This window comes from Puma concolor, chromosome B1 (assembly GCF_028749965.1).
Source record: "Puma concolor isolate L17-30 chromosome B1, mPumCon1.1.hap2, whole genome shotgun sequence".
Taxonomy (NCBI): domain Eukaryota; kingdom Metazoa; phylum Chordata; class Mammalia; order Carnivora; family Felidae; genus Puma; species Puma concolor.
The window spans coordinates 168,506,550-168,519,234 of NC_141670.1; the positions used below are offsets into that span (position 1 = coordinate 168,506,550).

A 12,685-nucleotide genomic window follows, 5' to 3' on the forward strand; every position below is an offset into this window, starting at 1 on the left:
TCCATTTTTATGCTTTATTGAGAAGATATACTAGTTTACAATCTACAAACTAAACCTGTACCATCATGAAATACCATCTGAAATATTTACTTTAAAAATAAAATTTAGGACTATATCAAACAGTAACCATACGAACCATACTTTATTTTTAGCACTGATAGTAAATTTATTGTAAACTAGTTCATCGAAGATAGATTCTAAGACATTACTAATTCTCAGAACTATGTTTAAAACGAAATGCTCTAAATCCAGTGTAGTTTCCAAGTAAGAATGTCATAATACTTCTAGGCGTTTAGCATTTATGATTGTGAGAACCTATAAAATAATTGAGCAATGTAGAAATGTTTGTTGTTTGTGAAGGTTGAAAAGAAAGTAAAGACCAATATTCCTAAGTATCATACAGCCTTCTAATCATTCCATGTACTTGACCCCTTCTCTTTCCGTGGCTCTCATTATGTATTATCTATGTTTAATCTCTTTTTCTCATGCCAGACAGTATTACCGAAGTCTTCACTAACATCTACGTGACCAGTTTTGGCCCTGTCTCAGATACAGATATGGTGAGTTTTTCATTAAATAGTATTTTTACTTCATAGAAATAGTATTTCTATGTATATTTATGTACTAGAAATAGTATTTTTACTTCATAGAATGTTCCCGTTATATGGGGGGAAGTTAAAATAAACAGGCAATTTTAGTGTTGTAGAATTATGTGTCTGCCTATTTAGTCTATCCCAATACTTGGAGAATTAAAGATACTTGTTTATATCAATACACTACCCCTGCTTGAGTGTTTATATTAACACTTTGTATTTCATATTCTTTTCATAGCTTGTACCTAGCTACAGTGTGGTAAACAATTAGTTAAATAAAAATAATTATATTACTGAGGACCATTTTCTAGGATTCAAGGACCTGCTTGGAGTTTGATAAGTAAAATCTGGACAGTTTTGTAGACCACTGTCTATTTATTTATTTTTAATGAGATGAGTGTAAGAGGGAAATTGTTAAGTTGGGTTACAAACTGGTGGGCTAGACACATCATAGATAATTATTGATTAAGCATAAATATTTTATTTTATTTTTATTTATTTTTTTTTTTTAATTTTTTTTTTCAACGTTTATTTATTTTTGGGACAGAGAGAGACAGAGCATGAATGGGGGAGGGGCAGAGAGAGAGGGAGACACAGAATCGGAAACAGGCTCCAGGCTCTGAGCCATCAGCCCAGAGCCCGACGCGGGGCTCAAACTCACGGACCGCGAGATCGTGACCTGGCTGAAGTCGGACGCTTAACCGACTGCGCCACCCAGGCGCCCCTAAGCATAAATATTTTAGTATTAACTCTTCCATTTCTACTGCTAACTATAGTGCTCAGTTACAGAAATTTTTGTTGAAATACTTTTCATCCACCTTCCTTATGGCCCAGGAAGTGAGAATTAGAGGAAATGCCCTTATCCTTTCTTTGTCTGGTTACCCTCCACCATGTCACCCTTCCCTGACTTCTTTCTCTGATAACCCATGGGGAGGGATGCCAAATGTGGAGGTTTTTCATTGGAATAAACACAAAAACAAAGTTTTCCTTTAATGCGGACAATTATAAATGTTAGCCAATTCGTTGGGACCTCTCTACCTTTCCTTCAGGAAGCAGATATGCTACTTCTATCCTTTAAGAAATTTGCTTTGTCTTCCACCAGAATCACTTGTTTGACCTCACAGTACTTTTTAAAATTTTTAATGTTTATTTACTTTTGAGAGAGAAAGAGCATGCACTCTCACCCACATGCACTTGGGGGAGGGTCATAGAGAGGATCCAAAGTGGGCTCTACCCTGACAGCAGAGAGCCCTGGGGCTGGAACTCAGGAACTGTGAGATCAAGATCATAACCTGAGCTGAAGTGAGACGCTTAGCTGACTGAGCCACCCAGGTACCCCTCATGGGCCTTTTCATAAATTGACTTGGACACCTGAAAATGAAAGGTGGCAGAGGGGTAATGATCCCCAGCTTTGGGGATGGGGTTGATACCGAACACTGGCAAGTTTCTGAAGTTCTTTCGTATTATAATGTGCAGATTTAAGTGCTTCTTTCCCTCTTAACTCCAGGCCTTAGCCACAATTGTACAACAACAGAAAAAAATACTACTCTTCAACATAATCCTCCTCCCTCCCTTGCAGTATCTCTGTTGTGATCTGAAATATTAATCTGCCTCTTTCTACAGGTCAATTTTAAGTGTACAGGAACTTGAAAAGATGACAGAGACCTATTTAGCCTGAATACATCTTCCAAACATTACTGGTTGGCTATAAAGACAATATATCTGTACACTTGGTCTCGGTAGATGCTCTCAAATATTAGAAAGAGAGAGAATGAGCACCTGACCTCTATGTGGAATCAGAGTCAGAATTTCGTCAAGCACTACGCTGAAAAACTAGCAGGATGGTATATAAATGGAGGTTCTTTTAATGTTACTTTTGATGTCTTACTATCAGCCAAATCAGAAAGGCAAATAAGATAGGACCCCAAATATCAAATTTTTCAATGTTGTGGATTTTTTGTTGTGAATATTGGTGCTTACAGTTACTTTTAATGTTTTTGCTTTTTTGTGTTTTTATTTTTGCAAAGTTTATTATTCTAACTAAAAAAATCAAAAATAGAAAAATATATACTTCTTTTAGACATATGAAATGTTTATTTTCTGGAGGTTTTATAAATTTTTTTTAATGTTTATTTACTCTTGAGACAGAGACAGAGCGTGAACAGGGGAGGGGCAGAGAGAGAGGGAAGACACAGAATCTGAAACAGGCTCCAGGCCCTGAGCTGTCAGCACAGAGCCCGAAGCGGGGCTTGAACCCACGAACTGTGAGATCATGACCTGAGCCGAAGTCAGACACTTAACCGACTGAGCCACCCCAAGCGCCCCTATTTCCTGGAGGTTTTAGACACACTCACTCATATATTTTTGGCAAAATGTTTAAGTTGACTTTTTTCCAGTGGTGACAATGGATTAGACTAATCCTCCTTCTTTTTCTTCTGACCATACTGTGGGATACATTTAGAAAGCAGGGAGCTCCAACTCAAAATGGATTAAAGACTTGAACAGAACACCTGAAACCATAATGCCCCTAGAAGAAAACATGGGAGAGAAGCCCTTTGACATCAGTCTTGGTAATGTTTTTTTGGATCTAACAACAAAAGCAAAACTTAGCAAGTGGGACTACATCAAACTACAAAGTTTCTGCATAGCAAAAGAAGCTGTCGACAGAATGGAAAGGCAGCCTACACAATGGGAGAAAATACCCGCAAATCATATATCTGATAAGGTGTTAATAGCCAAAATAAAGAACTGACACAACTCAATAGAAAAGAAGACAAACAGTCCAATTTATAAAGGAAGACCGAATAGACATTTTTACAAAGAAGACATACAAATGACCAACTGGTACATGACAAGTGCCCGACATCACTGAGCACCAGGAAAATGCAAATCAATACCACCGTGAGGTATCACCTCACACCTGTTAGTATGGCTGTCATTAAAAAGACAAGAGATAAGGGTTGTTTATGATGTGGAGGAAAGGGAACCCTTGTGCACCGTTGGTGGAAATGTATATTGGTGCAGCCACTGTGGAAAACTGTAAGAGGGTTTCTCAAAATTTGAAAAGAGAACTATTGTATGATTCAGCAATTCCCCCTCTGGGTATGTATGCAAAGGTCATGAAAACAGGATTTCAAAGAGATTTCTTCACTCCCATGTTCATTGCAACATTATTCACAAGAGCCAAGATAGGGAAACGTTATATATATTATACACACATATGTAATTCATATAGATTTGTATATGAATAATATTTGGCCATGGGGGAAAAAACAAAAATCTGGATTTGCGGCAACAATCTGGACCTTGAGGGTATTATGCTAAGTGAAATAAGCCAGACAGAAGAAGACCAATACCGCATGCTATCTCTTGTATGTGGAATAAATTTAAAAAAAATCTCAGGGGCGCCTAGGTGGCTCAGTCGGTTAAGCGTCCGACTTCGGCTCAGGTCATGATCTCGTGGTTTGCAGGTTCAAGCCCCGCGTCAGGCTCTGTGCTAACAGCTCAGAACCTGGAGTCTGCTTCAAATTCTGTGTCTCCTCTCTCTCTCTGTCCCTCCCCGACTTGTGCTCTTTCTCTGTCTCTCAAAAGTAAATAAATGTAAAAAAAAATTTAAATAAAAATATTTCAACCTCAGAAACAGAGGATAGATAAGTAGTTGCTAGGGGCTAGGGGTGGAGGAAATAGGGAGAGGTTGGCGAAAGAGTACAAATTTTCAGCTACAAGATGAATAAGGTCTGAAGATCCAATGTAAAACATGGTGACTGTAGTTAATAACAGTATATTTTATAATTGAAATTAGCTAAGAGAGTAGTGCTTGAATGTTTTCTCACACACACACACACACACACACACACACACACACAAAGAGAAATATAAGTTGATAGATGTGTTAATTAACCAAATGGGGGAAGCCTTTCACAATGTATATGTATATCAGTCATTACTTTGTACCCTTAATTGTCTTATAATTTTATTGTCAATTATACCTTACGTAAGCTGAAATTTAGAGGAAAAAAAGAAAAAAGGAAAAGAAATTGTGATCATTTGGTGTTTCATGCAGGAATTCCTTGCAGGCATTTGTTGGGAAATTTATGTTTTTTCTTTTTGTTTTTAATTTTTGTTTTAACGTTTATTTATTTTTGAGACAGAGAGAGACAGAGCATGAAAGGGGGAGGGTCAGAGAGAGGGAGACACAGAATCCGAAACAGGCTCCAGGCTCCGAGCTGTCAGCACAGAGCCCGATGCGGGGCTCGAACTCACGGACCGTGAGATCATGACCTGAGCCGAAGTCGGCCTCTCAACCGACTGAGCCACCCAGGCGCCCCTGTTTTTAATTTTTAAATGTTTATTCATTTTTGAGAGAGAGAGGGAAGGAGAGAGAGGGAGAGAGGCAGAGCATGCATGAGGGAGGGGCAGAGAGAGGGAGACACAGAATCGGAAGCAGGCTCCAGCCTCTGAGCTGTCAGCACAGAGCCTGACGCGGGGCTCGAACCCACAAACCGCAAGATCATGACCTGAGCCGAAGCCGGACACTCAACCGACTGAGCCACCCAGGTGCCCTGGGAAATTTATATATTTTTTTTTACAAATCCTAAATTCTGGTTCAAGTCAAGTAAGAAAAAAAAAATGGAAAAAAGCATTACGATTCTCCTGCAAGAATTAAAGCTTAGCATTCGACATTAGGAATCCACAGATGTCAAGTTGAAACCAAGAGCAGGGAGTGCTGACATGTGAAGTTGAAGACTGAAAGGTTAAGGTCAACATGCCCCAGAACTGGGCAGGACCATGTGTGAGTAAAGCAGTCATTATCTGGGAATCCTAATCCTAGCAGTTACGTGCCTTTGGTTCTGTTTGCTGCAGTCATTCTTAACAATAAGGTACATATTAACAAGCTGATGCACAAAAGTTAAAAGTAAAAAGCTGGTAGCTGTTGTTAGGTGTGCAGTCATTAGCAACAGAACAAATTTAAGCTCCTTCATCTGAATTGAATTAAAAATTTTGCCCTCTTCAGTGAATCTAGCTCAGGAACTTTAAAACAATTCTAGCCGGCTCCAAATACGCTTCATATATGGGGGGCCCTGCCACGCTTTGTATTAAACATTAAAATGCACTCAGGATCCATATGATATAGGTTAAATTGAGTTGAGTGGAATTGAAGTTGGCAACATTTAAACAAAATTACTTATTTTGATTTTTTTACTTTCCCTTTTCTATTTTGGAGTGTGTATGTGTGTGTGTACATGTGCACTTTTATACGGAGATATTCCCTAAACTGAAGTACATATTTAACATCTTAGTAGGCTCTTGAGACACTTGAAGGCCCTATACCTTTTTCCTAATGATACATTTTCCTTGAATTACATTGATGATGCATTGATGATCAAGGAAATGATACATTTCCTTGAATTCCTAGCCTATTACGGTCTATAGAATTATTTTGGTTATGTCAGATTTTCTACATTATTTCCATCTTTATTCACCTTGCTTACTTAATCTTACCAATAGTTGGCTTGGAAGAAGTCTGATGAATTGCAAGACCACTGAGTGGATACATCCTTATTCTGTCATCAGACCAGTTCAGTCAAATCAAAGGACCTATAACAGAACTTGAACACACAAAATCTAATAAAATGAATTATTAGCTAGAACAGGTGCTTTAATAATAGAACAGAGTAGGGGTGCCTGGGTGGCTCAGTCGATTGAGCATCCGACTCTTGGTTTTGGCTCAGGTCATGATCTCATGGTTGTGGGATCGAGCTGTGTGTTGGGCTCTGCACTGGGCATAGATCCTGCTTAAGATTCCCTCTCTCTCTTTCTCAAGGAAAAAAAAAATATATGTATATATATATATAATAAAACAGGGTAAAAGAAGACTCTAAGCAACACAGAACTAGCAAATTCAGAAAGCAGCATCTACTTCTAGGGGTGAACCATCATGAACAGGCAAGGAACACCCCCCACACACACACACACGTGCACAGATACACACATACTTTCTCACACAAAGGGGAGCCTGGATGGGAGCTGAGAGTTGATACACTGATAATTGGTGTACATAATAATGTGTGATATGGAAAGGATTCTGAGTGAGAGTCAAGAGGTATTTTTGTCAGTCATCAGGTGCTGTTTGATATTAGTTCAAATCTAAAGAAAGAAGGTGGGAAAAATTACAGTTGAGTGACCTCTATATACATATAACACATGCATGTGCACAAACACACACACACACACGCATATTGTAAACCTATTAGGAAAGACAGAATTCAAAAACATATACACATTTTATGAAAAGGAATTATTTGGTCTTCATGATAACCAAATGGAATTATTTTCAGTATTGATATTACTTTTCCTGAGAAGCAATATATAATGAGGAAGATTTTGAATTTGTGTTAGTATAGGTGGCCAAGAAATGAAACTTACATGTGACACTCTAAAGAGGAAGACATTTATTATATATGGAAGATGCACTTATATTACTATTACTCATATATACAGGTAGATATGAAGATATTTAAATCATATCTTATAGGAGCAACTTGGTAATGAGAAAAAAAAGTAAAGAATAAGTCTAATTTCACTTATAGTAGCTTAGCTGATACACTCATTTATTTCTATGCAGTGTGCATAGACCCAAACCCTTACGTCCTGTTCAGGTCAGTGATGCAGATTTGTTGTGACATTAGCCTGAGAGGAAAAAGCAGCATAGCAAAAAGAATTAAGAACCAAAAGAACAAACACACATGCACACACACACACATACACATATACACACTGCTAGCTCAGAATCATTAACTAGTGTAATTGTGCAAAGAAAGTTGCATATCTAAATTATAATTAAAGATTCTAATTACAGTGTCTGCAATTAAGTTTAAAAATCTTTTATTTCAACATTTAAAAAATTCATGAGTAAGAAGGTAATTAAAGTTGGGAATGTACTAGTAACTGACAGTTGACAAAGTTTGTAGTAGGCATGTGCATTTTAGCAATTTGTAACTCACTCCTCTGTGTTTTGTTTTTCTTTTCTTCTTGGTTTCTATATAGGTCTTTTTTCATATTAGTAAACATTTTCTCTATATGTGCATATTCTTCAGGTTGAGCTACCAATTACTGCACTAAAAGCTAGACTAGAACCTCAGCCCAAACGTTAATCTCTTGCAGTGCTAAGTGTTAGGGTTAGAAATCAAACAGTACAAACTTTGAAGTCACCTCCAGGTTTCTGAGCCAAAGTTTCCCATTAGGCTGTTAAGCAGCAAGCAGTCAGGTAAGCTTTGACCTTGATTTGTTGATCATTTCAGTCCTTTGGTTGATACTTTTCTGTCTCTATGAAAACAGACTGCATTATCTCTTAGACTCCCCAGAAGCTAGTGAGATATAAAGTATTCTGGTAGTTAACATCATAGGGAGGTTGAGAGTTATTAGATCTTGACATTTGGTCAAAAATTGACACCAGACTTAGGTGATAACCCTTATCAACTTGTTATTTGTCAATGTAGCTAGATAAGGAGACCTGCTATAAATGTGGTGAATTCTGTATACCGTATCACAAGTAAAGTAATCATCTTTTCTCACTTCAAAGCTAGCATGTAGAATTTGGTTACTGGAAGGGTATTGATATTTGGAAGGATAGAAATTAGACTTTGAGAGCATTCATTCAGTCAGTCAATATTTTTCAGTATCGTCTTAAAGGTTTATTTGTTTGTGTGATGTTTGTTTTTGAGAGAGGGAGAGAGGGAGTGTGTGTGTGTGTGTGTGTGTGTGTGTGTGTGTGTGTATGTGTGTGTGTGTGTGACAGAGAGAGCAGGGGAAAGGGGCAGAGGGAGAGGGGCAGCGAGAGAGAGAAAGAGAGAATCTCAAACAGGCTCCAGGCCCAGCACGGAGCCAGACAAAGGGGCTCAATCCCACAACCTTGGGATCATGACCTGAGTCAAAATAGTCAAACGCTCAACCGACTGAGCCACCCAGGTGCCCCTTCTCTTAGAGTTTTTAATAATGTTCCTTAAAATGTTATTCAATAGGCACTTGGATTGGATTGTTTCCTGGGCTCCTTCTACAATCTGTGCGATCATAATTGCTAGTTGTGTGGGATGCCAGTCTGCATTTTAACAGTTTAAGGTATTTGATTTTATGCTGAAGGCAGCAAAAAGCCATTTTTAGGTTGGGGGGGTTGGGGTAATACAGAAGGCATGTGATGGAGTCAGATTTTCTTCAATCCAGTAATTTGTATTAGAGGATAGGGAAAGGAAATGATAGTTTGAAAGCTGTTTTATTCCACTCAAGAATGACTCTGGACTGGGCCTGAATTGTGGTCCCAAAGATGGAAAACCTGAAAAGATTTATTAGATCTCCACATGATAGGATCTGTAAGACTGGGTGATCAGTTGGATGTAGGAGTTGAAGGAAAAGCACAGGATGAAGGCCTGGGGCATTGGGTTGATGGTACCACTCACTGGGCTATGACAAACAGCAGGAAAAATTTTAGTTTGCTTTTGTTTTGGTGTTTGGGGAATGAGAACTTATGCCTTGGGTCACCGAGTTAGGGTCTCTGTGAGAAATGTAATTGGAGATGTCTAAGTGCAGGCATATATCCAGAGCTCAGAAGAAGGGCTGGAGTGGAGATAGTTTGGGAAGCCATTTGATGGTAATTGAAACCATGAGCATGCATAACATTGGGCAAGGAAAGAGATTTCAAGTGAAATGGACATCATGCTTTCACAGAAACTGTAGAATACAAGAATATAAATAAGATTTTGGGAGGGGCAGAGGGAGATGGAGAGAGAGACTCTTAAGCAGATCCCACTTCCAGTGTGGAGTTCGACATGGGAGTCAATCTCACGACGGTGAATCATGATCTGAGCTGAAATCAGGAGGTGGATGCTTAACTGACTGAGCCACCCTGGCACCCCAGAGAATAAAAAAAAAAAAAAATTAAAGGAGACTGAGAAGCAGCCATGGATATCTGTCAACATGAAGGGGGATTCTCTTCTCTGAAACAGACTATGTTTTGATCCTTAACAGCAGAAGTTAGAAACTACTGCCTTTTATTCCTCCTCAGATGCAGTGATGTGCAATAGTCATATATTTGTATCACTTACAGGCTTCTGTCAAGGTAGGATTCTGTATACTGAAGGTGGTATTGTTTGTTCCGTAATGAGAAGAACCCAAGGGTGTTGCTCAGAGTAAAACCTCGGGGGTGTGGCAAAAGTTTCAGAAAAGAGGGCAAATAAAGACGGTGTGACTAGTTTGACTCCATCCTACCTTCTTGCAAGAGGGAGGTTTCAGGAACCAAATACATCAAGTCACAGGTGTCTTGGCTTCCTAAGTAGAGGGGTATTGCTTAATATTTGCCCATTCCTTTTATAAACCAAATAATAAACAGCCATGATTGCTGAAAATGAGTGATTTTTTTTTCAATTAAAATCGCTGAGGTCGCGTATTCTTTCCTCAGGTTTCAAGAGTGGAATCTGTCTTTTGGGGAGAGCCACGTAGAACTTGTTTGCCTTGGTCAAGAATAATGGATATTATCTATTGGGGCTACTCCCATACATTTTCCCGGGGTTACCGTTGCATGTAGATTGTTGGCAGACACAGAAGGTCTCGGATCCCATGGTGAAGATTTTCCCAATGGTTTCCTACAACACCAGGAGAAAATAGTTTAATACCAAATGCAAAGGATCAGTGCAAAAGTAGGGAGAGAACAACAGTGTCATGTGTTGTGGTAAAGCCAAGAAAAGGATTCAAATGTGTCATTAGATTAGGAACAAGGAGGTATTTGCTGATTGTGGTAAAAGCAACCAGATTGCAGTGGGTTGAGCGTGTGGGAGGTGAGGAAATTCAGAAATTGTGGAGGCAACATTTTTAAGCAACATGGTTGAGGAGAGGAGGCAAGACAGAGGGCAGTAGCTTGTAAGGCATTATAACTATCGGTGAGGATTTTATTTTTAAAGACTACATTGAACTTCTCACTGTTTTCTGAACATGCCATTATCTTTAACAACTCCGTGGAGATGTTTTTCACTTTTCTTGTTAGGCTTCCCTTCTCCTTTGCCAACTGGAGATCTTTCATTTATTCAAGGCCAAGCTCAAATTTCATCTTCTCTGGTGTCTCTGTCGGCTACTCCAAGTAGGGTCAGTCCTTTTTGTCCTTGTGTTCTATCACAGGGTGTTCACACGTTTTTATGTCTTTATATACTGGAATGTAAAAATCTTTACATGTCTTTCTTCTTTACCACCATCAGAGCGACTACAAGGCATGAGTTTTGTTTGTTCATTTCAGCAAGATTTACTAAGTACATGCTCTGTGTCTGTCACAGTGTGGGAGCTGAAATACCTAAGTATAACCAGTGCTTATCCTCAAGTTGTTCACAGTGATGTGGGGAAACAGCTGAGAAAAGTTATCAACTCTAGAACAGTGGGATCACGCTTTTATTGAAGTACTTATGGATTAATATAGAGCAGAGGGGATGTGGGTATAGGATATCTCTATCTGAGAAGGTTTCCAGGAAAAGAACATAACCAAAGAGGACAAATGAGGGGAGAGTTTTAGCATAAATTGGAAGAGCCGATTGAATTTAGTAAAATGCAAAAATTCAGTGTGACTAGAGCTTGGAATGCTTCAAGGGATTTGGGGTGAGATGAGGCTAGAAAAGAACTCAGAGCCAGATCACGAAGGCCTTATAGCCAATTGCCCAAAAAAGAAAGCTGCAAAACCATCCACAAACGAAACTTTAAAACATAGTAGATCGCTTTTCCCAGAGCATTTGTTATGGCATGGCTTTTTTGAGATGCGCCAACATAACTAAATGTAACTATTGTACACAATAAAGAACTACTGTGGTTATTTTGATATAGTTACACAGACACACACATGTAAACATGCACACTTCACACTTGTGAAATTAAGGATTGGGGTATCGCATGCAGGTAACTGGTTGCTGCAAGATATCTGAGAGCTTTTCTACCATCTGTCTGCTGATGACTTTCTCTTTATAGATTTAGAGTTGTTTTTGCCCAGAATCCTTGTTGCTACGTTTAATTTCTTTTTATTCTTATTTTTATTTTTTACTTATTTACTTATTTTGAGTGAAAGAGAGAGATACAGACAGACAGACCGTCCCAGGCAGGCTCTGCGCTCCAACCCATGAACCATGAGGTCATGACCTGAGCCAAAATTAAGAGTTGGACATTTCACTGACTGAGCCATCCAGGTGCCTCAACTACATATCATTTCTAATGATGTCTCTCATTCACTCATTCATGGACTAATTGTTGTTTATTTCCTATGTTCCAGGCAGTTTGTTAGATGCTGGTGATACAGCATTGAAGAATGTGTTCATAGTCCTTGTTCTCAATGTGGAGTAAAAGTTGGCCAAATGTAGGGACTGGCAGGGAAAAGCCGCTGCAGCAGACATCAGTGAGTTTGGGTAGTAAGGTGGAACATGGCACATCAGAGGCAGTATCCAGCATTGCTACAGGCGGAGTGCAGTTGGAGGAGCGACTGCTTAACACCAGGCTAGAGAGGAGAGGGAGGGAGAAATCATGCTGGGACTTGGATGCTGTGAAGAAAGTATCTGGACATCCCCCCCAAGGGCTTTAGAGATTCAACCGACCAAACTCACCAACACTTCATTTTTGGATCTCCTTTTCCCACATCATGACAATATCTTGAGCGTACCCTGTAGCTCTCCATTCACTCAAATATCAAAGGGTCCAAGACAGTCCGATTTAAACATCAGTCTTTTATGCTAGTTAGATCATCTCCCCTTTTGTCAGCCATGTTCACAGCTAAGGCATGTGCCGTGGACAAAAGGCTCTTCCTCTCTTCTTTCTGAGTCTTCCAGAGTTGGGGCAAGGGAAAGAGAGATTATACAAAGGAGGAAAATATGTTTCACTTATAGCTTACTCTGTTGGTTGTTCTCTCTTGGCAATTAGTGCCATTTGTGTGGGTGACATATGCAGGTTCTCTCATGGGACACAGTTGTGATTTCTTTGCAGTTACTTCTTTATTGCCCCCCATACCGAAACACAGGTAGCTCATTCTTTAGTGGGCTTTTTGTGACCTTTTGTGGCTCAGCCTGTGCCCCTGGCAC

General features: G+C 39.3%; 1 protein-coding gene across 4 annotated transcripts in view; it reads left to right on the forward strand.

Moving 5' to 3' along the window:
* GABRA2 (gamma-aminobutyric acid type A receptor subunit alpha2) overlaps positions 1-12,685 on the forward strand; it is a 128,917-nt gene that overhangs the window by 49,586 nt on the left and 66,646 nt on the right. For all 4 annotated transcript variants that reach the window (XM_086705136.1, XM_086705137.1, XM_025921342.2 and 1 more), the window contains one exon: positions 493-560. In XM_086705136.1, coding sequence (XP_086561262.1) covers positions 493-560 — 68 coding nt within the window. The remainder of the gene's footprint in view (positions 1-492; positions 561-12,685) is intronic.